The sequence below is a fragment of the Jaculus jaculus genome, chromosome 1 (genome assembly GCF_020740685.1).
Source record: "Jaculus jaculus isolate mJacJac1 chromosome 1, mJacJac1.mat.Y.cur, whole genome shotgun sequence".
Lineage (NCBI taxonomy): Eukaryota > Metazoa > Chordata > Mammalia > Rodentia > Dipodidae > Jaculus > Jaculus jaculus.
In genome coordinates, this window is record NC_059102.1 from 324,472,656 (window position 1) to 324,497,637 (window position 24,982).

At 37.1% G+C, this 24,982-nt stretch overlaps 1 protein-coding gene across 11 annotated transcripts in view; it reads left to right on the forward strand.

Moving 5' to 3' along the window:
* Window positions 1–24,982, forward strand: part of Cdc42bpa (CDC42 binding protein kinase alpha) — a 296,605-nt gene that overhangs the window by 243,339 nt on the left and 28,284 nt on the right. For all 11 annotated transcript variants that reach the window (XM_045157818.1, XM_045157767.1, XM_045157782.1 and 8 more), the window contains 9 exons: window positions 7,843–7,948; window positions 10,096–10,232; window positions 11,042–11,181; window positions 12,657–12,738; window positions 14,800–15,016; window positions 16,052–16,114; window positions 17,277–17,870; window positions 19,774–19,871; window positions 21,526–21,610. In XM_045157818.1, the coding sequence (XP_045013753.1) occupies window positions 7,843–7,948; window positions 10,096–10,232; window positions 11,042–11,181; window positions 12,657–12,738; window positions 14,800–15,016; window positions 16,052–16,114; window positions 17,277–17,870; window positions 19,774–19,871; window positions 21,526–21,610 (1,522 nt within the window). The remainder of the gene's footprint in view (window positions 1–7,842; window positions 7,949–10,095; window positions 10,233–11,041; window positions 11,182–12,656; window positions 12,739–14,799; window positions 15,017–16,051; window positions 16,115–17,276; window positions 17,871–19,773; window positions 19,872–21,525; window positions 21,611–24,982) is intronic.

The following is a 24,982-nucleotide window of genomic DNA, read 5'->3' on the forward strand; positions in this document are numbered from 1 at the left end:
TTCATTATAGTTGCCTGAGAAAGGCATTAAGTTGAGACCACTGGTGGGAGAATATGAAGTTGACCAGGGATGGTGGTGCACACCTTTAATTCCAGCACTCCAGAGGCCAAGGTAGGAAGATTGTTGTGAGTTCAAGGCCAGTCTGGGACTACAGAGTGAGTTTCAGGTCTGCCTGGGCTAGTGTGAGACCCTACCTGGAAAAAAAAATAATAATAAGGTTGAAGCTAATAAACTACTCAGTAAAAAAATTGCTTAGTGAAAAATTTAGGTGTATCTCTCTGTCTCTCCCCCCCACACACACACACATACTTTATTCATGACCATGACTACAGGATTACATGTGATAAGATATGAAGATGTGAGGACTTAGTTGCTTGCCTGCTCCTACAAAGATATTATAGAAATTGGGAGTCAAATGATCCAACCCCTCAGAAAATAAGTCATGAATAAAAATCACAGATGAGAGGCTAGAGAGATGGTTTAGTGGTTAAGGCACATGCCTGAGAAGCCTAAGGACCCAGGTTCGATTCTCCAAGTCCCATGTAAGCCAGATGTACATGGTGGCACATGCATCTGGAGTTTGTTTGCAGTGGCCAGAGGTCCTGGTGTACCCATTCTCTCTCTCTCTCTCCCTTTCTCACTCACTAATAAATAAATAAATAATACAGTGTTTAGAAAAAATAACAGGATGAGAGAGAGGTCAGTGGGTCTTAAAAACTGATAAAAATGTGTAAAAAGAGGGCTGGAGAGATGGCTTAGCACTTACCTGTGAAGTCTAAGGACCCATGTTTGACTCTAGGACTGACATAAGCTAGACACAAGGTGATACAAGTATGCAAGATCACACATACGCAGTAAGTGGCATGCACATCTGGAGTTTAATTACAGTGGCTGGAGGCCCTGATGTGCCAATTCTCCCCCACCCCCCACTCTTGCTCCCACTTTCACATAAAAAATATAAGGCTAATGTATTGGGCTTGCCTCAAAAAAAATGTATAAAAAGAATAGCTAGTATAAAAGAAGGATAACAGGGCTGGAGAGATGGCTTAGTGGTTAAGCACTTGCCTGTGAAGTCTAAGGACCCCGGTTCAAGGCTCAGTTCCCCAGGTCCCACGTTAGCCAGGTGCACAAGGGGGTGCACGTGTCTGGAGTTCGTTTGCAGAGGCTGGAAGCCCTGGCGCGCCCATTCTCTCTCTCCCTCTATCTGTCTTTCTCTCTGTGTCTGTCGCTCTCAAATAAATAAATAAAAAATTTAAAAAAAAAAAGAAGGATTACAAACTAAGTAACCTTTGCATAGATGATAGAAAATTGTTAGGCCAGAAAGAATAAGAACATAATATGCATAATAAATATCCTTGACAAGGCATGTAATATTAGGTGGGATACGGCAGTTGTGCGAATGAATATATTGGAAATACTTAATATAAAAATACACTACTGAAATAAAGAAGTAAATAGATAGCTTTAATAGTAGAGTAATAAAGGATGTAGCAAGAAAAGTAAGAACAGGACATGATGAATATGAAAGTTAAGATATACGACAGCAATAGTGTCAACATTTATCATAGAAATTTTAAAAAGAAAGAAAATAGGGCTGGAGAGATGGCTTAGCGGTGAAGCGCTTGCCTGTGAAGCCTAAGGACCCCGGTTCGAGGCTCGGTTCCCCAGGTCCCACGTTAGCCAGATGCACAAGGGGGCGCACGTGTCTGGAGTTCGTTTGCAGAGGCTAGAAGCCCTGGCGCGCCCATTCTCTCTCTCCCTCTATCTGTCTTTCTCTCTGTGTCTGTCGCTCTCAAATAAATAAATTAAAAAAAAAAATGTCCTTTAAAAAAAAAGAAAGAAAATAATTTAAAAAATAATCATCTGAAATTTTCCCAAATGAAAGATGTAAAACAAAATATGACAAAAAAGACTCATAGGGCCTGGGGATATGGCTCAGTGGTTGAAGGTGCTTGCTTGTTTGCAAAACCTACCAGCCCTCGTTTAATTTCCCAAACACCCACATAAACCCAGACAGGCATCTGATTATAGCAGCAAAAGACCCTTGTGTATACATATGTGTGTGTGTGTGCGCACACAAATGAATGAATCTCATTGAAAAATACAGGAAAACAATTGAGAAACATATTCAAACTGTTAAAATATTGTTAAATAAGTTCATTTTTAAGTGATAAGAGCTTTAAAAACAACAACCTATGTATAGGAAATCTCAGAAATGAAGATTTTGAAGAAAAGATTTAAAAACAGAAATGAAAAAAATTGAAGAAAAAAGTAAATTAAAAATCAATACATAGGTTGATATTGTATATATGTAAGTACAATGATTGAGTTGGGGTAGTAATATGATGGAGAATGGAATTTCAAACGGGAAAGTGGGGGGGGGAGGGAATTACCATGGGATATTTTTTTATAATCATGGAAAATGTTAATAAAAATTTTTTAAAAATTAAAATAAAAACCCAAAATTAATTAATTAAAATAAAAATAAAGTAAAAAAAATCAAATACAGTTTCAGAAATATAAACTAGGCTTTCAGAAATCCATAGACCATATGACCCACAGCCTCATTTCTTCAGAAAATCTTTTGTATGGACCTTAGGTGATATGATAATAATGTTTGCTAATGGTATTTTTTTATGGTAGCAAAAAGTTGGAAATAAATAAAAATGTGTCCAATATGTAATAAAATCATGTTTATATAAACTAAATAGAAACACATACTATATCAAAAGTCATATGTAGGGCTGGAGAGATGGCTTAGCGGTTAAGTGCTTGCCTGTGAAGCCTAAGGACCCCGGTTCGAGGCTCGGTTCCCCAGGTCCCACATTAGCCAGATGCACAAGGGGGCGCACGCGTCTGGAGTTCATTTACAGAGGCTGGTAGCCCTGGTGTACCCATTCTCTCTCTCTCCCTCTATCTGTCTTTCTCTCTATGTCTGTTGCTCTCAAATAAATAAATAAAAAAATTTTTTAAAAAGTCATATGTAACTCATATCAAGTGCCAAATTTCATAGAGAAGGATTGGAAGTAGATCACAATATGAATGAAAAAGTAGACTAGAGCCAGGCATGGTGGCGCACACCTTTAATCCCAGCACTCAGGAGGCAGAGGTAGGAGGATTGCCATGAGTTCGAGGCCATCCTGAGATTACATAGTGAATTCCAGGTCAGCCTGGACTAGAATGAGACCCTTCCTCAAAGGAAGGAAGGAAGGGAGGGAGTGAGGGAGGGAAGGAGGGAGGGAGGGAGGGAGGGAGGGAGGGAGGGAGGGAGGGAGGAAAAAATAGAAGGAAGGAAAAAATAGACCAGGGCTGGAGAGATGGCTCATTGGTTAAGGTATTTTTCTACAAAGCCTAATGACCCAGGTTTGATTCCCCAGTACCCACAAAGAGCCAGTTGTACAAAGTGACGCATGCATCTGGAGTTTGTTTGTAGCCGTTGGAGGCGTGCACCCATTCTCTCTCTTTCTTTTCTTCTCTTCCCCCCTCCCATGCAAATAAATAGACTAAATGAAGCTAGTGTGCCTCCACCAAGCACTTATTAATAGATTAAATTGGTTCATGCATTGAATAATAAGTCAATTTGTGCACCTAATAGTCCTCTTCAAGCTGGGATATACCTTGGTGGTAAAATACTTGCCCTACTTGTGTGAGGCCCTAGGTTTAGTCCCTGACACCACAAAATAAATTAATAAAATTTAAAAAAATTTTAAGATGAGATGGTATAAGCATGAAGGACCTAAGCTTGATTCCCCAGAACCCATGTAAGGCCACATATGCCTATCACCCACTTCTGAGGGAGTTAAAATCATCAGGATTCACACTGTTCAGCCAGACTAATTGGAAAATGGCAGCTCCAGGAGAATGAGCGAATCCATCTCAAGTAAACACAGAAGAACAATAGAAGATACTTGATTACCTGATGTTATCCTCTGGCCTGTGTGAGCACGCAGCATTTGCATCTGCACACACATGTGTGTATACTACAGACACACAAAATTTTAAAATCATCCTCTTCCCAAAATAAAATATATCAAATTTTTGAAAGCTGAAGCAGTATCTAACAATAAATGTTGTTAGAGGAAAAGACAAATACTTAAAAAAATGTTTCAAAAATATTTTTTTAAAAAAGGTTTGTTTGAAATCAACTGCTATGTGTAATTTATTATTATCTAAAACTAATTACACATTTACCAAAAGCTCTAAGTCATTGTACATTGCCTTCATGTTTTCTGTTAAAAACATCTTAGGGCTAGAGAGATGACTCAGCAGTTAAAGTCACTTGCTTGTAAAACCTGATGGCAGGGGAGCTAGTCCCCAGTATGCACATAAAGTCAGATGAACAAAAGTGGTACATGTGTCTGGAGTTTGTTGGCAGTGGCAGGAGGCCCTGGCACACCCACACTCATTGTTTCTCTCTCTATTTCCCCTCTCCCTCTTCCTCTGCTTGTCCCTGTCCCTTCCTCTCAATTTCTGTCTTTCTCAAATAAAAAAATAAAAATAAGAAAAAATAAAAACAGAGATCCAGAGTCTACAGAGAAAGCAACACTAAATCTAATCTCTTTCTTGCCTACTGAGACTCAGGGAGTGTTGTGGAAAAAGGGGGTAGAAAGATTTTAAGAGCCGTGGAGTTAGGTGGAAATAATCTGAAATACCATCTTTCCCCTGTCTTGCGAGAAAATGAGACCTCTTGGTCCACACAATGAATACCAATAACCTACCAAAGACCCTCAGCAGAATTGGGGTGGAGGAGATGGGGTCCATGTGTGTAAACTTTTTATAAAAAAAAATACATTTCAAAAATAATAATAATTTTAAAAATAGAATTATATCCCACTTGAAGAGAGCAGAATTGAATTTTTAGCTTCAAGTATTCCCTTTGTCTTTTATTAATATGATGCTAATCAATTTTAAAACTTCCATAACTGTTTTCATCTATCATCACATTTAGTAGAATATAGGTGTTTTTACTAGTCTAAATTAATCACATATATAAAAGAAATAAAGAAATGGTCTTTGAGTGCTTACTGTGTGATAGACAGTACTTGAAAGGTTTCATGTATAATTCATTTATAATTTATATTTATGAATTGTATGTAAATTTTTATATAAGTGTAAATTTTTGTAATTACACAAATATTTGTAAATATTTCATTTCTGCATTCAACTCTCAAATGAAATAGGTGTCATTCTTGGTTGTATTTTATGGATGAGGACAGTGAAGCACAGAGGGCTTAAGGTAATTTCCTCCTGAGTTCCTGAGATGGTGTAGATGAAGGGGGAGGGTCATTACCAAGAACTGTTGTTAATTTTAAACATGCAGAGAGGCAAATGGAGAACAAAAGAGAAAAGTCAACACTGACATTACCATGGAACTCATTCAAGATGCAGAGGTCTTTTTTGTTTGTTTTTAAGAAATAAGATCTCACTGGGTCTAGAATTCTCAGTGTAGTTTTAGGTGGCCTTGAACTCATGGCTATCCTCCAGTATACCTCTGCCTTCCAATTGCTGGGATTAAAGGTTTGTGCCACTGCACCCAGCCTGATCTCTTTTTTTTTGGGGGGGGTGGTTTCGAGGTAGGGTCTCACTCTAGCCCAGGCTGACCTGGAATTCACTATGGAGTCTCAGGGTGGCCTTAAACTCACGGTGATCCTCCTGCCTCTGCCTCCCAAGTGCTGGGATATTAAAGGCATGCGCCACCACGCCCAGCCCAGCCTGATCTTTTAACTACTGGATTTTCAATAAGAAATTTCAGTCAACTCGCTGCCTCTGAAATTATATATAGTTTGGTCAGCTCATATGTAACACTACCTCTTAACCTAGGAAGAAACAGTTTTGTTCAGCATATTTGTTCCTACTCTCAGAAAACAAAATAAGTTATCTAAAGTTGAAATGAGAATTTTATATTACTCCTGTTACTTTTTTTTGCTCATTCATTTATTTATTTATTTATTTATTTGAGAGCGACAGACATAGAGAGAAAGACAGATGGAGGGAGAGAGAGAGAATGGGCGCGCCAGGGCTTCCAGGCACTGCAAACGAACTCCAGATGCGTGCGCCCCCTTGTGCATCTGGCTAATGTGGGACCTGGGGAACCGAGCCTCGAACCGGGGTCCTTAGACTTCACAGGCAAGCGCTTGACCGCTAAGCCATCTCTCCAGCCCCTATTACTTTTTTTAAAAGACTCATGCATTTATTTATTTGCATATAGAGAGATCAAGAAAGAGAGAATGAAGCCAGGCATGGTGGTGCATGCCTTTAATCCCAGCACTTGGGAGGCAGAGTTAGGAGGATCACTGAATTCAAGGCCACCCTGAGACTACATAGTGAATTCCAGATCAGCCTGGGCTAGAGTGAAACCCTACCTCAAAAAGCAAAAAAAAAAAAAGGGCTGGAGAGATGGCTTAGCAGTTAAGCGCTTGCCTGTGAAGCTTAAGGACCCCGGTTCGAGGCTCGCTTCCCCAGGTCCCACGTTAGCCAGATGCACAAGGGGGCGCACGCATCTGGAGTTCGTTTGCAGAGGCTGGAAGCCCTGGCGCGCCCATTCTCTCTCTCTCCCTCTATCTGTCTTTCTCTCTGTGTCTGTCGCTCTCAAATAAATAAATAAAAAATTTTAAAAAAAAAGCAAAAAAAAAAAAATGAGAGAGAGAGAGAATGGGTGCACCAAAGCCTCTGGCCATTGCAAACTCCAGATACATGTGCCACTTCATGCCTCTGGCTTTACATGGATACTGGGGAATTGAACCTGGGTCATTAGGCTTTGCAGGCACATGCCTTAATTACTGAGACATCTCTTCAGCCCTGATGCTATATTTACTAAGATATGAAGCACATTAAAATTTTATATTGGTAAATATGGCATCGATATGGCAAATTTTTACTTAATTCTTGACTAATTAAATTTAAGGGGCTAAGGTAATTGCTCAATAGTTAAAGGTACTTTGTTTAATTCCCACTTACCAAAGTAAAGTTGGAAGGACATTTGATTACGGTAGCAAGAGACCCTGATGTATCCATACACACATGCAACTAAATAAAAACTTTAAAAATAGATGATTTATAGAATTTGTAGAAATTCCAGTCAATATTGTAAGCAAAAGACAAAAAGCTGTACTTTATATACTTTGTAAGTGGCATTCAAGTGTAAATATTATTGACTTCTTATTTTACTTTAATGCAGTAGGGGTTTTGTTTGCTTGGGGCTTTTGGGAGGGGTGTTTTGGGTTGTTTTTATTGTTGTTGCTTTGTTTTGTTTTGTTTTTTTAAGACAGAATCTCACTGTAGTCCAGGCTGGCCTCAAACTTGTGCCACTCCTCCTACTTCAGCCTTCAGAGTGTTGGGTTAAGGGGTGTGCCCCTATACCCATTTTAATACAGTGTTTTCTAATAAAAATGTCTAAGGAGGGGCTGGAGGGATGGCTTAGCAGTTAATGCATATGCCTGAAAAGCCAAAGGACCCAAGTTCAATTTCCCAGGACCCACGTTAGCCAGATGCACAAGGGGACACACATGTCTGGAGTTTGCTTGCAGTGGCTGGAAGCCCTGGTGCATCCATTCTCTTTCTTTCTCTGTCAAATAAATAAATAAAAATAAAATAATTTTTTTGTTGTTGTTGCCAATAGTTAACTTTTATTTATTATTAGTTTTGTATTCAGCAAATACAGGAAGGAGACCAACACAGAGTAAAATAATTTTTTTTAAATATCTAAGGAGTATAAACTATAAGACGATGTAAGAAATGGAAAGGATTAATTCTTCTATTTAGAATATATACTAGTAGTTGATGTGGAGACTAATAATAATGAAATCTTTAAATAATATGTTTGTTTCCCAACTTGTTTTACAGCGCAAGACTCACCAGTTTTTTGTAAAATCTTTTGCTACCCCCACTAAATGCCATCAGTGCACCTCTTTGATGGTGGGCTTGATAAGGCAAGGCTGCTCCTGTGAAGGTAAGTACAAAAAGGAAAGAAAATAAGACTTGAGTGGGCAACAGTTTATCCAAATAGTTACTGCTCAAGTTATAATATTGAAAAAAACATATAAATGTTTATTATGTGTTTTACTTATTTGTTTTTCTCTGAATAACAAGAATGTAGACCAGAACCTGCGTTCCTTACTAAAAGATTGTTGTATGTTGAAGAATCACTTGTTCCCTAGAAGCATTTTTTGGGAGAGCTATGTGTAGATATGTTTCATTGATCTTTGTTTCATTAACTGGGAGACCTTGTGCCCCCAAACCATTAACCTAAAACAGAAGACATGAAAATTGTCTATTCATTTAATTGTAGTATCTTTTAGTTGCTAAAAAAAAAAAAACAAAAAACTGAACAGTAAGCAAATAGTATCTACCTACCTCAAAAAAGAATTGTTCCTAGTATTTAGAGCAGTTTTCCCCTTCCCATTCATTGATAGCATCATGTATTTATGGAATACTTAACTCTGTTTTCCTAGGCAGTGGGGGTGCAATAGTGAATGTGGAAAAGAAAGATCTTACCCTTGTGGAGCTAATTCTGAGAGATAAAAGATCAAGATTTTTTGTTTTAATTATTTTATTTTATTTTAGTTATTTGAGAGAAAGAGGCAGAGAGAGAGAAAAAAAAAATTGGTAGACCAGGGCCTTCAGCCACCATATTTATAAAATCCAGATGTATGTACCACCTTGTGCATCTGGCTCACTTGGGGTCCTAGGGAATTGAACCTGGGGTCCTTTGGTTTTGTAGACAAGTGCCTTAACCGCTAAGCCATCTCTCCAGCCCATAGGGATTTAAAAATATATATGTATATGTATATATCAATGATATTTTGGGGGAACCACTTTATTTTTCCTAGGGCCTCTGAAATGAAAAGGGCTTAAACTATAATGGGAGATATTGATTATTTGAGAAGTATGATTTTTTTAAACATTTTTACTTTATTTCAAATATTACCTTCTATCCAATCAAGTCAGTTAAGTTTGTGTTTATCTTTATTTTTCATCTTGTCTTGGAATTTTCAGCTTACATGGGAACCAAGTAGAGGGTTATGGCAATACTGTTGCTAACCAGGTGTGCAGGCTCGGAGCCAGACTATCTGGATATGAATTTCAGCACTGCTGCTGCCAAGCTCTGTGCCTCTAAACAAGTTCTGTATAACATAGGAATAAGAACTGTACTCCAAAAAGTTAATATATTTTATTTATTTGAGAGAGAGAGAGAGGCAGATAGAGAGAATGTGCACACCAGGGCCTGAAGCCACTTGTAAATGAACTCCAAATGCATGTGCCACCTTGTGCATCTGGCTTACATGGGTACTAGGGAATCAAACCTGGGTCCTTGGGCTTCACAGACAAGCATCTTAACTGCTAAGCCATCTCTCTAGCCCATTAGTTGTTATCTCTTATCCTAGCACTGACTTAAAGTACATAGAATATAATAACTCCAAAAGTGTCCCCTTAATTTTATACCCTTTTAGTTACTGAAACATCCCAGTTTTAAGAATACTGGAAAAAGTTGCCATATGTAGCAGAGATATCAGCTTAATGTCCCTTAGTATCTCTAGCCAGAGAATTTTAGGACAGATACCAAGTTGTAGTAGGGTGAAGATCCAAACACTCCAGAAACTACTTCTATAGTAATTATAAATTTATTGACTACCCCTTCCCCCCCCCCCCCCCACACACACACACAGGCAGAGTCTCACTCTAGCCCAGGCTGATCTGGAATTCACCATGTAGTCCCAGGCTGGCCTCAGACTCATGGCGATCCCCCTACCTCTCTGTTCTACTGGGTGCTGGGATTAAAAGCATGCACCACTATGTCTGGCTTTATTCACATTTTATTTTAGTCATAGGTTAGATTTTTTTAATCCATTTGCTTCTTACTTTGATCACTAATGTTAACAGAGAGTAAAAGTATTATAAATAATACAAAATATTTACTACTCATAGAAATCCTTATTGGTAAACAAATGAGTAAGTTTTTTCCCTAATGATAAGACAGCTATTTAAAATAAAGTTAAAAAAATCATCTAACAGCACCATGCATGTAGTTAAGAACTCAATAAATTGTTGTTGCTACAACTAATTTTATGAAATGTTGTGTCTTTTTCCCTCCAAAAGCATGTGGATTCTCATGTCATATTACTTGTGTGAACAAAGCTCCAACTGCATGTCCTGTTCCTCCTGAACAGACAAAGGGTCCACTTGGTATAGATCCACAAAAAGGAATAGGAACAGCATATGAAGGTCATGTCAGAGTAAGTATCATTACTTTAGGGTTAGATTAATCTTATAAAAGTTACTAGTAAAATTGAGTTAATGAACATAGGACTTGACAAAATTAATTGAGTAAATTTTATCTAAATTTATTCCATATAAAGAAATGATTTGAATACAAAAAAAGTACTCTTTACTTGGAAGTACATCTAAAATGTTAGACTTTAGCTGGGCATGGTGGATTAAAGTTACACCTTTAATCCCAGCACTTGGGAGGCAGAGGTGGGAGGATCTCCATGAGTGTGAGGCTACCTTGAGAGTACATGGTGAATTCCAGGTCAGCCTGAGCTAGAGTGAGACAGTACCTTGAAAAACCAAAAAATAAAATATTAGACTTTTTAGTGCTGTCTCTATCTTGAGATTAACAGGTGTTGAATTCACCATAGAGGAGTCTTTAGCCTCTGATTTTGCCTGAGAGGTAGAATGTAGTGATGAGTTATGAAATATCGAGACTGAATTTTGATTTCATTTTACTACCAACTTTGCCTTTTACACTAGTTCTTAAAAAGCCATGAGTGTTATTTTAGTGAGTTGTCAGCTAAAATGGTTCCATTTAAAACTTTCAGTAAAAGATAAGTCATTCCAGGGCTGAATAGTATGTTCTCACTTTTTCTTTTATGTTATTAATGGCATGTGTGTCTATTTCCTGCTTTACCAATCAAAGTGGCAGATTTAAAACTGGCAGATAAGATATTCGGGTTTTCACTCTGTAATTCACATTGGAACTAGAAGGGCTCATTGTTATTTTAATTTGAGTTGTATTTCTTTTTCTATCTCAAACAAAACTAAGATCCCTAAGCCAGCAGGAGTGAAGAAAGGGTGGCAGAGAGCACTGGCTGTAGTTTGTGACTTCAAACTCTTCCTGTATGACATTGCTGAAGGAAAAGCATCTCAGCCCAGTGTTGTCATTAGTCAAGTGATAGACATGAGGTAAGCCCTAAAACATGAATATGGGTATATCTTTGCAACATAGGAATTCAAGTTCATGAGTTTTCTTTTATATTGCTATGGTTTTAGTTAAATGCCCTAATTTGATCTTAATTTTCATATTTACCCCTATTATTGTCATAACATAATAAAAAAACAGGAAATTAAGAGTTAGTTCTAGGGCAGGTTGGTGTGTGTGAGGCCAGCAGCCAAGGTCCGGGTCTATTGTGATAAGAGAGGCCCAACATGGTATTTAGATCATTGTGAAGAAAGGGGATCAGAATCTCACAGCAGCCCTTGGAAACCACACTAACACAGGAAATATTTACATAAGAACCCCTTGAGTTCTACTAGTCTATTTTTCCCATGCCCTTTGGCATGTCCTCCTTGTCCTCTTCTCGGAATTCCAGGCATTGTCCCAGGAGAAATTTATTTTCTTCCATAGTTTAAAGCATCACTTCTGATTGATGGCTCCTGCACATCTCCAGTTCAGAAATAACTACCCATTGCTCAGAGTCCATATTTCCAGCTATGCCTCACACTGGCATTTTACTTTTGTACCTCAAACACATTATTACCTTAGATGAACTATGAAGAGATGAGTGCAAAAAGATAGCAGCAAGAGAAATTTCGCAGAAGTTATATACGAAGATAAGGAGTGATGGGCAAAGCAGGATCTCTCAAACAGGTTGCTTAGAGTCAGCCTGGAGAACAGTAAAGCCCTGTCTATCTATTAAAAAGATAGTGGAATTCAAGGTAAGACCTTTTAGGACTAATGAGAATGGTTGTACCAATGACAAAAGTAAAGGAACTAGGAGGAAAAGAGTACTTGTTTTAGGGCTAAAGGTACAATAACATGTCAGATGAACTTGGTTTGAATATGTATAGGATTTTTTATAATAAGCAACATGGTCCACTAGAGGCTCTGGAGACTTACCAAGGTCCCAATCTCAGTTTGACATGCACTGGCCCTATGTCTTTGAATAAGTCCCAATTATCTCTACAACTTGTATAATGTGCTGCCATTAAGATATTCTTGATAAATTACTTTTGGCAATGTCAGTCATTATGAGGAAAAAGCAATGTTTTGTTGGTTGTTGTTGTTAAATCCAATTTGGATGTTTATTCAGATAATCTTTGAGGATTGCTTCATGTATTTTGTTTGGTTTCACAAGAAAAACTACACACAAAAATATCATGCAGTAACTTTTTTTTTTAATCATTTTTATTTATTTATTTGAGAGCGAAAGACAGAGAGAGAAAGAGGCAGAGAGAGAGAGAGAATGAATGGGCTCGCCAGGGACTCCAGCCACTGCAAACGAACTCCAGACACGTACGCCCCTTTGTGCATCTGGCTAATGTGGGTCCTGGGGAATCGAACCTCAAACTAGGGTCCTTAGGCTTCACAGGCAAGCACTTAACCGCTAAGCCATCTCTCCAGCCCTGGAGTAACTTTTAATGTTTTACTTTTCTTTCAGAGATGAAGAATTTTCTGTGAGTTCAGTCTTGGCTTCTGATGTTATTCATGCAAGTCGAAAAGATATACCCTGTATATTTAAAGTAAGTGTGTCTTACAATTTGAGCACTTAATTTTTTTGTTTGTTTGTTTGTTTGTATTTTGAGGTAGGGTCTCACTCTAGCCCAGGGTGACTGACCTGAAACTTACTCTAGTCTGAGACTGTCCTGGAATTCATAGCAATCTACCTACTGCCTGTGTCTCCCGAGTGCTGGGATTAAAGGCATGCACCACCATACCCAGTTTAATCATTTGTTTTTAATAAATATGTTTTGGCACCCCATACAAATCATAAGCAGACTCTAACCAGAACCAGACCTTATATTTCTTCACATATTTCATATCATCCAGGACTCAAGCAAATACAAAATTGGTGCTAAGACCTTTTTAAAGCAATAATATATGAGTTATAAAATATGCTTCATATTAAATATTTTTGAGTTACTATTCAGTTTTCAAATAAATACTACTTCATGAAAAATAGGATGTGAAGTTTAAGATTTTTAAGTTTACCTTTAAGAGTCTCATATTGAAACATTGCTTTAGTTGCCTATTACTTACTTTGTAGCAAGTGCTCCAGTACTTTGCAAACTAGCTTAAACCAACAATGTTTGGTTTTTTTTTTAATTTCTCACTATTCTGTGGGTTGGTTGTATAGGTCCTATGGTGTTACCTAAGGGCACTGCAGTGGCTCCATTTGTTAACATCTGTGACTTGGTCCTAGCTATACAGTGTCAGTTCTCCTCTTTATAGTCTTTCTCTTCTGCCTTCTTTCTTCTTTCTCCTCTCTCCTATCCTCCTCCATCCCTCCTTCTCTTCCTTGCTCCCTCTCTCTCCCGCCCCTTCTTGAGTATTCTCCCCCCCCCCCAGAATTCTATTGTAATTACATGGTAAATTAAGACAATGATTTTTAACTTCTCTGTTGTTATGCTTGTCCTACTTGCTATTTGTCTATGAATTTTACATATCTAAGGAAGTTCAAAAATTAAACCTAGCCGGGTGTGGTGGCACACGCCTTTAAGCCTAGCACTCTGTTGGCAGAGGTCGGAGAATTGCCGTGAGTTCGAGGCCACCCTGAGACTACATAGTTTATTCCAGGTCAGCCTGGACCAAAATGAAACCTTACCTTGAAAAACCAAAAAAAAAAAAAAAAAAATTAAACCTAGTCTCTTAATTCCCAAACCTACAGCTCTTTATTCTCCTCCAACCACCAAGAAAGCTATAGAGGTCCTCTTACCTATATCTGAATCTGTAATTAATTAGCAGTGTGATTTTACTGTCACTGATGCTTAAAATTATTTTAAGATATATGTTTGCATACATGCATGTGCATGTGCACACACACATATATATCAGCACTGAGTGATTGATTTGTATAATGACAAACCTTCGTTTACATACTAATTCAAGTTATCAAGCTTTTTGAATGATTGTGAGGTATTGTTATGAATACTAGTGAATGTAAGTATATCTGAACAACCCTGATTTTTAAAACAGTATGGCATATTGCTTAAGAGCATGGGCACGGGTTTGAAGAGCTCTACTCATAGAAAAATTATTTAATTTATTACTCTTAAGGATTTCTCATACATAAAATTAGGATGTAATAACAGTTCCTATCTCGTGAAGCTATTAAAAGGGTTAAATAATATACTTCATTTTATCTGGTGCTCAATAATTTAAAATGTCAGTTTATTTGTTTCTTTGAGGTAAGGTCTCGCTGTAGCCCAGGCTGGCCTGGAATTCACTATGTATTTTCAGGATAACCTCAAACTCACATTGATTTTCCTACCTTGGCCTCCTGAGTGCTGTAAAGGCCTGTGCCACCAAACTCAGCTAAATTTCAGTATGTCTAATGCATTTTATAGTAGTGTTCTGGCACATTAGTAGTAAGGAAAATACCAGCATTTATAATGGTATCATCCCTTTTATCATGAATTGTAATAGTAAAATGAGTTACTATGATTAAGAATATTTAAATTTTGTTGAAGATATCATTAAATGAATGCTGCTTTTATTGGTTAGTAGTAAGCAAATTAGCATAATCCTGAACATAGCATAAAGAGTACCTGTTTTCTAATATCTTGAATATTAAACTGTTCTAGGTCACAGCTTCCCAGCTCTCAGCATCTAATAACAAATGTTCAATCCTGATGCTAGCAGATAGTGAGAACGAGAAGAGTAAGTGGGTAGGAGTGCTGAGTGAATTACACAAGATTTTGAAGAAAAACAAATTCAGAGACCGTTCAGTGTATGTTCCCAAAGAGGCTTATGACAGCACTCTACCCCTCATTAAAACAACGCAGGCAGCTGCAATCATAGGTATGAATTGATAACATTTATCATATTATCATAGTTGTTTAATAATCTGTATTTTAGCTGGTGCTGGCTTCCATCTAGGAATCCCCAGCACAGCATTACAAATGCTCAGTAAATGTTTATTTAATGAATGAGGCCTGGTGTCAAATACTTGTTTTTTCAGCAGTTAGACTATTAGAAGTGCCTTGTCTTCTGAAGAAGGACTAGTGCTAAAAATTAACCTTTATCTTGCTTTCTACTTGTGTATAAGTTCCATATGTAGTAATAGATATCTTGCTCAGGTTGCTGAGAAGGTTAGAAATCATGGAACACATGAAATGGCTTCAGTGAGTGTCAGCTTCTATATGTGGAGGTTTAAATTTTTACTGTATTTTTTATTATTATTAAGTAGAAACCTTGTATGGATACACCATATGTTGGTACCATCATTTCCTCCTCCTTGCTCCCACTCCTCTTGAGAGCCTTAGTGTGATTGCTGGTATTCACCTTGGAGTTGTGGGTTATGAGTTGTAAGAGCAGAAGTCAGTTGTTGTTCAGGGGAGGGGGAAGGGTGGCAATGTCTCTGTATATTCCCTCCTACTCTGTGGCTCTTACATTCTATCCATCCTCTCTTCCACAAAATTCCCTGAGCCTTGATGGCTGTATTCTTACATACATAGCCAACTTTTTTTTGCTACTTATTAGTAAATATGAAAAGGTTTAATATGAGTAAGGTTCAAATTCCTTCCACAATCTTTCCCTCCCAAAACATAGACCCTATAACACTAACAAACTAGATTTTTAATTTTCATCAGTTATTGAATAAATGTTTACTTATTTTGATAAGTAATAAATTAGATTTTAATGGTTATTTTATCATAAAAGATAGGAGATATTTACCACTATGACCTGAGAGGAAATTTAATAGTATAAATCATATATTTTTATTTTATCATCTGTTTCTATTCTAGCTTCAAATTTTCTCATTGTTTGGTTTATTCTGTTATCATTACATGATTTTTATCTAATAAAAATGTTTCATGTTTGTGTCTTAAATAGATCATGAAAGGATAGCTTTGGGAAATGAAGAAGGGTTATTTGTTGTGCATGTCACTAAAGATGGTAAGAGGAAACTTAATTATTTTAGGATAATTTTAAATCATATATTAGAAAACTCTTGAGCTTTCTTTTTTTAAAGAAAAAAGCAAGATTTGCTCTTTTTATTATGTTCTGAAAGTTTTTCAGACATAATTTTCTATATCTCAAGCCAAAATGTTTTTAATTCTCTAATCCCTTGAAGCTCTAAAATTTCAATTATGTTTTATCTCTCTTGTCATTTTATTGAACAGTTCTGCTGCATAAACTTACATTGCATTTCTAAAGATGGTACATAAGAGAAAAATATCAAATTGATTTTCTCATCATTTTATTAGTACTGTAGAGTACTGTAAGAGGTAAAATGAGGTTATTTGAATTTTTCCCCTACCAATACAACATGTTTTTCCCCTAAGGAGAAATTAAGTGCTGAGTGAAATAAAAAGAAAACAATTTAATTTGATATTTTCAAGTACAATACTTTAAATTCTATCTTTATATAAATTGGGCACTTAAGTTCACTTAAGCTTGATTATTTTGTTGCTCATAGTAATGCTCTCAGAGATATGTGTTGCTTAGTTACTCAGGAGGTGTGTAGGTGTGTTGGGGAAAGGGTTGGCACATGTGTGGAAGTTAAAAGACAGCCTCATGGTGTTGCTTCTCACCTTCTACCTCATTCAAATCATGGTCTCTGTTGTTTGCTGCTGACCTGCAAGCTTGGAGATTTTCTCAACTTTGCCTCCCATGGCTGTAGATACACTGTATCTGGCTTTACATGGGTTCTGGAGATCTGATCTTCAATCATCAGGCTTTACAGCAAACACTTTTAATCATTGGGATAGCTTCTTGACCCCTCAGTTGGTTTGTTTGTTTTTAAAGGAACCCCATGATGAAGTTTCTTAGAATTTTGTACCAATAAGCAGATTTTGCGTGAAGATTTGTAATGCTTTCACACAGTAACTTGCCTTGGCTAACAGAGATCTATCTCAGTGCTAAAGTTAATACCTACTTTATAGTACCAAATGGTACTAATGATCTGAGTTTGCCTTCCTTTTTAAAACTCTGATTTTATTCTCCAGTATATGTTGTCTATTGTAGGTTTTAATATAAATTGACTGGTATCCTTTTGAGTTTAATTTGGATATGATTGATAAAACTCTTTTGCATTTGATATTATTTCTGTGTGTAGAAATTATTAGAGTTGGTGACAATAAGAAGATTCATCAGATTGAACTCATCCCAAGTGACCAGCTTGTTGCTGTGATCTCAGGAAGAAATCGTCATGTACGACTTTTTCCTATGTCAACTTTAGACGGACGAGAGACAGATTTTTACAAGCTGGCAGAAACTAAAGGGTGTCAGACCATAACTTCTGGGAAGGTGCGCCATGGAGCTCTGACCTGCTTGTGTGTGGCTATGAAAAGGCAGGTCCTCTGTTATGAACTGTTTCAAAGCAAGACCCGTCACCGGAAATTTAAGGAAATTCAAGTCCCATATAATGTCCAGTGGATGGCCATCTTCAGTGAACAACTTTGTGTTGGATTCCAGTCAGGATTTCTCAGATACCCTTTGAATGTAGAAGGAAATCCGTGCAATATGCTCCATTCGAGTGACCACACGCTGTCATTCATTACACATCAACCAATGGATGCTATCTGTGCAGTTGAGATCTCCAGTAAAGAATATCTGCTGTGTTTTAGCAGCATTGGGATATACACTGACTGCCAGGGCCGAAGGTCTAGACAACAGGAATTGATGTGGCCAGCTAATCCTTCCTTTTGTTGTAAGATCTCTTTCTTATAGCTGTCTGTCTTTCTGCTTCTTCTAAATGTAGTCATTGTTAATAATAACTTATTTTTTAAATCATACTTTTCAAGTTTTTACTAAGCATTAATTATATTGCTTATGTTAAGTAAGCTTATGGTATTAAGAACTAGGAAAACAGGGTCAACATTGATATGCACATAACTAAAACTAAGCATTCTTTGGACTATTTCACTGAGATAGATTTTTTTTTTTTAAATCCCATGTTGTTGTGTTTTAAAATAACCATTGTCACCCAAGATACAATGCTCTTTCTTTTTCTCGTAGGGTTTGTTTTGTTTTGTTTTTATTTTTGGTTTTTCAAGGTAGGGTCTCACTCTGGTCCAGGCTGACCTGGAATTAACTCTGTCATCTCAGGGTGGCCTTGAACTCATGGCGATCCTCCTACTTCTGCCTCTGCTGGGATTAAAGGCGTGCACCACCATAGCTGGCTTTCATAGGGCTTATTTTTGAAGAGTAGTTAAGTGAATTTGTATCTTTATCTAAAGGCATAATACAGCATCTATAAGAAGTGTTAGTCTGCTTTATATTTTTATAACTATCTAGACTTTAAAATGTCTCACTTTTTCAAGAAATTCTGAGCTGTTAATAAATTATTAACACTTTTCTTATTTAATAATATACTAATTACTGAATATTATTTCACTATATGAAATATTGCATGCATGAAATAAGTGCAGCCTACCCTCACAGAGCACAGTAGGAAAGATTCATGATAAAACAAGTGTGTTACAGAGGTATGAGGAAGGAGTCCCAGTCCAAATTAATTTTTTTGTAATGGAAGGTTCTTGAGCTTGTTTAAGTGCTGAAAGGAAAGAGGGAGCCAGCAGGAAAAGGTTGACTATCTGGGAAATATAGAAAATAGAAGATCCCTATGAAAGCTAAAACAGGATGAAGTTCAGAGCTCACAGGAAAGACTCACAGGGCAGGAAGAAGAAACTACAGTAGAAAAGGAGAAATGGAGGGATATTCCAGCCAGGTAAAAACTCAGTGGGAGAAAGTATATGAGGACAGTAAATGCTTATTCCAGAAAAAAAAAAATGAGAATGAAATATTTCTGATACTACCCATCCCAGTTTAACTATTTTTAATGTTTTGTTTCTTCTGAAATACATAGACTAACCTGTGGCATAATATGTAAAATGAATGCAGTTTTATATCTGAATCTGGTAATTCATAGTATTCTAATGTGAAGTAAAAGTCTGACTGTTTTGTTTGCTTGTTTTGTTTTTCAAGGTAGGATCTCTCTGTAGCCCAGACTGACTTGGAATTCACTGTGTAGTCTCAGGGTGGCCTTGAACTCATGGCAATCCTCCTACCTCTGCCTCCTGAGTGCTGGGATTAAAGACATGGCATGTACCAACATGCCTGGCGTCTGACTCTTAATTCTAGCTATTCCAGTGATTCAATTAGTAGCTTTGGTTTAGAAAAATCACTTAGTCTCTTTTTGCTTGTGTTGGCATTAATTTAATACTTACTCTTTAAACAAGTATATATATTGCTCTAGTCAAGTAACTTTACTCAGGAACTTTATCATATATTTACTGTATACATCTTGCTTTATCCGAATGGTACTAAATATCTAAGTAAAGATTTCTATACATTGTATATTTGTTTTACTGTTCATAGCTAGTTTAAATTGAAATGAAATTCCTGTATTGAGCAAGGTGTACCAATTGCTACTCTGTTATTAAGAGCTAGGTAATCTGAGCTATGGTGTCTTCCTTTATGATTTATGTTTGCTGTGTTTCTTACAGTAGGATCTCAATGAGATTCCATCCTGCATTTATTTAGGATAGTCTTCTCAAACTGTTTCAGGGTTGATAGTTCACAATAATCATCAAGCTGTTTCCTTCTTCCAGGTTACAATGCACCTTATCTCTCAGTTTATAGTGAAAATGCAGTTGATATCTTTGATGTAAATTCCATGGAATGGATTCAGACTCTTCCTCTCAAAAAGGTAATTTAGCATTAAAATGAGCTAAGCTGGTTAATTTCTTTTGATTTTCATTGTATATATTCAGTTTACATGGCAGTATATTATATAAGAACATTTTCATGCAAGTATATATTGTACTTGGAGCATATTACCCCCTACTTCCTTTCTCTTTCTTTCCCTTCCTCCTTAGTCCCCTTTGTTCCCTTAGACAGTTTCACTTCTGCTGTTATGTCATATGTACATACTTGATTTTGTGTATCTATAAAATCTAGGGACCCCATATGAGAGAAAACATTTGTCTTTCTGAGACTGCCTTAATTCTAAATTGATTAATTTTCCAACTGGAAAATTAGCCCAACTGGACTGGAGAGATTGCCCAGTGGTTAAGGTGCCTTCCTGCAATATGATGCAATTGATGAGCTCTATGAAAAAGTGTCATACTATCTTCCAAATGACACTCCCACCAATAGCATAGAATAATCTATCCTGACTCACAAGATGTCTGACACACATCTTTTTTTGTTTAAAAAAGAAAAAAAGAAATCTCACTGGCACATATTATTTCATAAATGGTAAAAAGTGATGACTCATTGAACTGCCAGTGTCTTTGGGAATCTCTTATATATTTATTTTCCAATTATATTTCCTCTTACATGGAATGCCTGTCAGGTTGTTTGCTCAATTTTTCTTTGTTGGATTTGTCACCTTTTTCCTGTTGGTTTAATGGACTTTCAACCCTGGGTTAGTAACACATGAGGTAAATCTTTCTCCTGTTGGTGACATCCTTTTATGTATATGGTACATTTTCTTGAAGATAAATCATTAATTTTACTGTAGTGAGATGTTACTGATGTTTAAGCTTGCCTTTTTTCTCTTTAGGAAACTTTACTACCTCACGATCATGAACTTGCATTACAACCTTTGTTCTCTTCCAAATTAACTGTATTTCTAAGATTTATACATGTTGCTAGGTGTACTATTTTGTACAGAATAAACTTCTACCTGTTACATGTCTATAATCCATTTGGAATTAGCTTTGCTATATCATGTGAAGTGGGAATTTGGTTTTATATAACTACTTCCTCCATTGTCATTTGTTGATGGTCCTTCTTTTCTCCAGTCACCAGTACCTTCATTTCCAGATAATGGATAGTAGTGTTTGAGTCTAAGAATTCATAAAGCAGATGTGTCATTTTCTTAATATACTTATCTGGTCTCTAATGTCTTTTAAAAGGTCAAATTTAATCTCTTTATGTATGTTTCTACTTTTTTATTTGTTCAGGATATTATTTATTTTTTAATTGCTTTCATGATAAGTTTGATTGAATTAGATGGCATTTTATCTGCCTAGTCAGAATTATTAACTTGTGGAGATGTTTGTTTGTTTGTTTTGGTTTTTTGAGGTAGAACCTCCCTTTAGCTCAGGCTGACCTGGAATTTACTATGTAGATTCAGGGTGGCCTCGAATTCCTAGTGATCCTCCTACCTCTGCCTCCCGAGTGCTGGGATCAAAGGTGTGCACCACCACTCCCAGCAAGATGTTTTGATATAACTATTTTCTGTCATACATAATTGAAAGTTCTTAATAGTGTATTTTTACTCACAGATCAAAACTTTTATTATTTAATGTCTAAGGTTTTCTTAAAATGCTAAACTTTATGTTTTGTTATTTTAGGTTCGACCTTTAAACACTGAAGGATCATTAAATCTTTTGGGGTTGGAGACCATTAGGTTAATATATTTCAAAAATAAGATGGCAGGTAAGAAAATAACATTAATAGAATAGCTTCAGTGGAAATACAATTTCAACCCATGACCACTTGAGTATCAACTGCCAGAATACAGATTTAAAGTCAGGTGTGTCTTGCTCTACAGTCTGTGATCTTGACCACTTTCACATTCTGTTAAGATAGTGGCGTAGGCTACAGACAAAAATGATTCTGCTTAAGTTTCCATAGCTGTATAAACAAAAGTATTTGATTCTGACCTACATTTCTATTTTTTTGTCAAGTATCTAGGCAAGTCTAAAGATACAGCTCGGAATTTATCATCTCTACTTCCAGTGCCATAGAAGCTAGCATTAGGTAGAGTTAGTAGGATTGACATTGTGGACTCTCATCCTGTGTTCCAGTAGAGGACTTTGGGAATCTATTTCCAGACAGTGCAGAGAGGTGCAGTGCTTTCAATGTGCTAGATCACTGTGAGAAAGAGCAGACAAATGAGGGGCCAGGAGTCCTGGGCTCACAGACAGGAGTGAGGTATTTGGTCCGGGACAAAAGGAAACAGTAATATAGTACAGAATGTATTTAAAATTATATTAGAATTGACCTAAATTTAAATAAAAACAGTCTTGAGGAAACACATGAAAATTGTGGGATTATTTTATAATACATTTCTTTGTTTTACCTCATAGTCCAACCAATTTACTCTAAAAAATTAAAAAAAAATTGAGGGACTTTTTTTTTAAAGTTTTTTTTTAATTAAGTTATTTATTTGAGAGCAACAGACACAGAGAGAAAGACAGACAGAGGGAGAGAGAGAGAATGGGCGCGCCAGGGCTTCCAGCCTCTGCAAATGAATTCCAGACGCATGCGCCCCCTTGTGCATCTGGCTAACATGGGACCTGGGGAACCGAGCCTCGAACCGGGGTTCTTAGGCTTCACAGGCAAGTGCTTAACCCTAAGCCATCTCTCCAGCCCTTGAGGGACTTTTAAAAATGAAGTAATTGCAGTACTTTGTCTGCATCATTCTGCAACTCAAGATTCCTAGGAGCCAGACTGGTGACCATAAATCAAGTCAGGGCTGAGAGGACATCCCAGCTTTTTGTTGTTGTTTATTATTTTGTTTTTTGAGGCAGGGTCTCACTCTAGCCTTAGCTGACCTGGAATTCACTATGTAGTCTCAGGGTGGTCTCGAACTCACAGTATTCCTCCTACTTCTGCCTCCTGAGAGCTGGGATTAAAGGTGTGTGTCACCATGCTGGACTTAATATGAGAAAAATCATTCAGATTTTAATCACAAGTCTCAGTGATGCTGGTAAAATTTGAGCTTTAGGCTTCTAAGACGCTATACTTAATTCTGTATTTTATTTCTTAGAGGAATTCAATAATTGCATAAGAATGGACCCATCTAATTCTCATCTTGTGTTTTTGCTGTCCTGAGATGTGTCCATAGTCACATTGTATATACAACCTATTCCAACTTATCTTTTCTTGTACTAATCTTTGTGCTCTTTGATAGGCATAGAGGTAGAGTTTAGAAAAGGTAGACCAGACAAGATGTCAATATAGTTGGCTTGTCATTTAAGAATGGAAGTCTTGGGGCTGAAGAGATGGCTCAGAAGTCAAAAGCACTTGCCTGCAAAACCTAACTCGGGTTCAGTTCCCCAGGACCCACATAAAGCCAGATGTGCAATGTGGCACATATATCTGGAGTTCATTTGCAGTGGTAGGAGGCCCTGGTACACCCATACTTCCATACTTGCTTTCCCCTTTCTCCTTCCTTAGATCCAGACAGGTAGAGTGCACTGTAAAAAAGTAACATCATTCTCTTTTCCACATGTCACTTCTTCTGGATCTTGTCTCTGCTTCTTCCACCGGGAACCTGCTCCTGTAGCCTCTGGCTGCCCCAGATCATCAGCTACCACTGTAACCCATAGTCCCGCTTTATAAACTTCACTAGTCTACATTTCCAGAACTGTACCCCACATTTTCATCCACTTTAAAAATTCTATCCTTTTAATATTCCTTTTGGAATATGATCTGAATAAGCTTGTTTTTACTAATCATTTATTTTGTCTTGCCTATCCACATCCTTTTCTCCTAACTTTTTACTGTTAAAATAGTGTTAAAAACTTTTGAAGATTGGCTTTTCTTCCCCCCACCCCACCGCCTTATCTTACTTAAGGTAATGACATCTCCTGCCTTATTATAGACATGTATATGAGTACAGTTCTCTGTTCTCTGTTTACTTGAGAAACAAAGGCTAAATTGGACTAGATGGTCATGGCTTGGTAGGATTATGTAATTAGAGTATCCCCAAGGTGAAAATGAAAGAAATAACAGATTCTTACCTTTCTTTTAATTTTATTTATTTATTAGAGAGAGAGAGAAACAGAGAAGAAGCAGAGAGGGTTGGGGGAGAAAGAGAGAGAAAAAGTGTACCAGAACCTCAAGTCACTGCAAACGAACTCCAGATGCTTGTGCCACTTTGTGCATCTGGCTTACATGGGCACTGGGGAATTGAACCTATGTCTGCAGGCAAGTGCCTTAGCTGCTAAGCCATCTCTCCAGCCCCAGAGTCTTACTTTTTTTTTGTTTGGTTTTTGTTTTTTTCGAGTTAGAGCCTCACTCTAGCCAAGGCTGACCTGAAAGTCACTATGTAGTATCAGGGTGGCCTCGAACTCATGGTGATCCTTTCCTCCTACCTTTGCCTCCTGAGTGCTAGGATTAAAGACGTGTGCCACCATGCCTGACCAAATTCTTACTCTTAATGAAGGAAGATAGTAGAAACACACTTCCTTTCCTTATTCTATATCACATAGATTAAATCTTGCAAAGGAAAATTTTTATTGCATAAAAGTAATTTATTATTTATATGAATAGTTTTCCAAGTATTTTTGCTTACTGTGTACAGTATAGCAACTTTCTGGGTCTAGGTGTGTAGCTCAGTGGTAGCTTACTTACCAGATATGGCAAGGGCATGGCGTGAGCCTTAATAACACACACACACACCCTCAGTAGCAGCTTTTTTCCTACGAATTGTATTTTTAAATGTTTTTTATTGTATTAAAATGTATTTTTAAATGTTCTTTTTTAATGTTTAAGTTTTTTAGTTGGCATATAGAAATTTAGGTATCATTCGTTCTGGCATTTGTAAATACAGTTTGTCTCTGTTTGTTCTTATTTTCCCCTCCCATGCCTCTTCCCCATAGTTCCCTGAAATCACATGTATCCTTTTGCCCTTCTTTCCACACAAAAGTCAGTAACAGCTTTTAAACATCCCAAACTACTGAAACCACTGTCTACATGGAGGGGAAAAAAAAGACAGTATAAGAACATTAGAAGTGACTTGACTGGTTGAAGTGACAGACACCAGGATAGCTTCAGTTTTCTTCTAGTAAAAGTGTATGA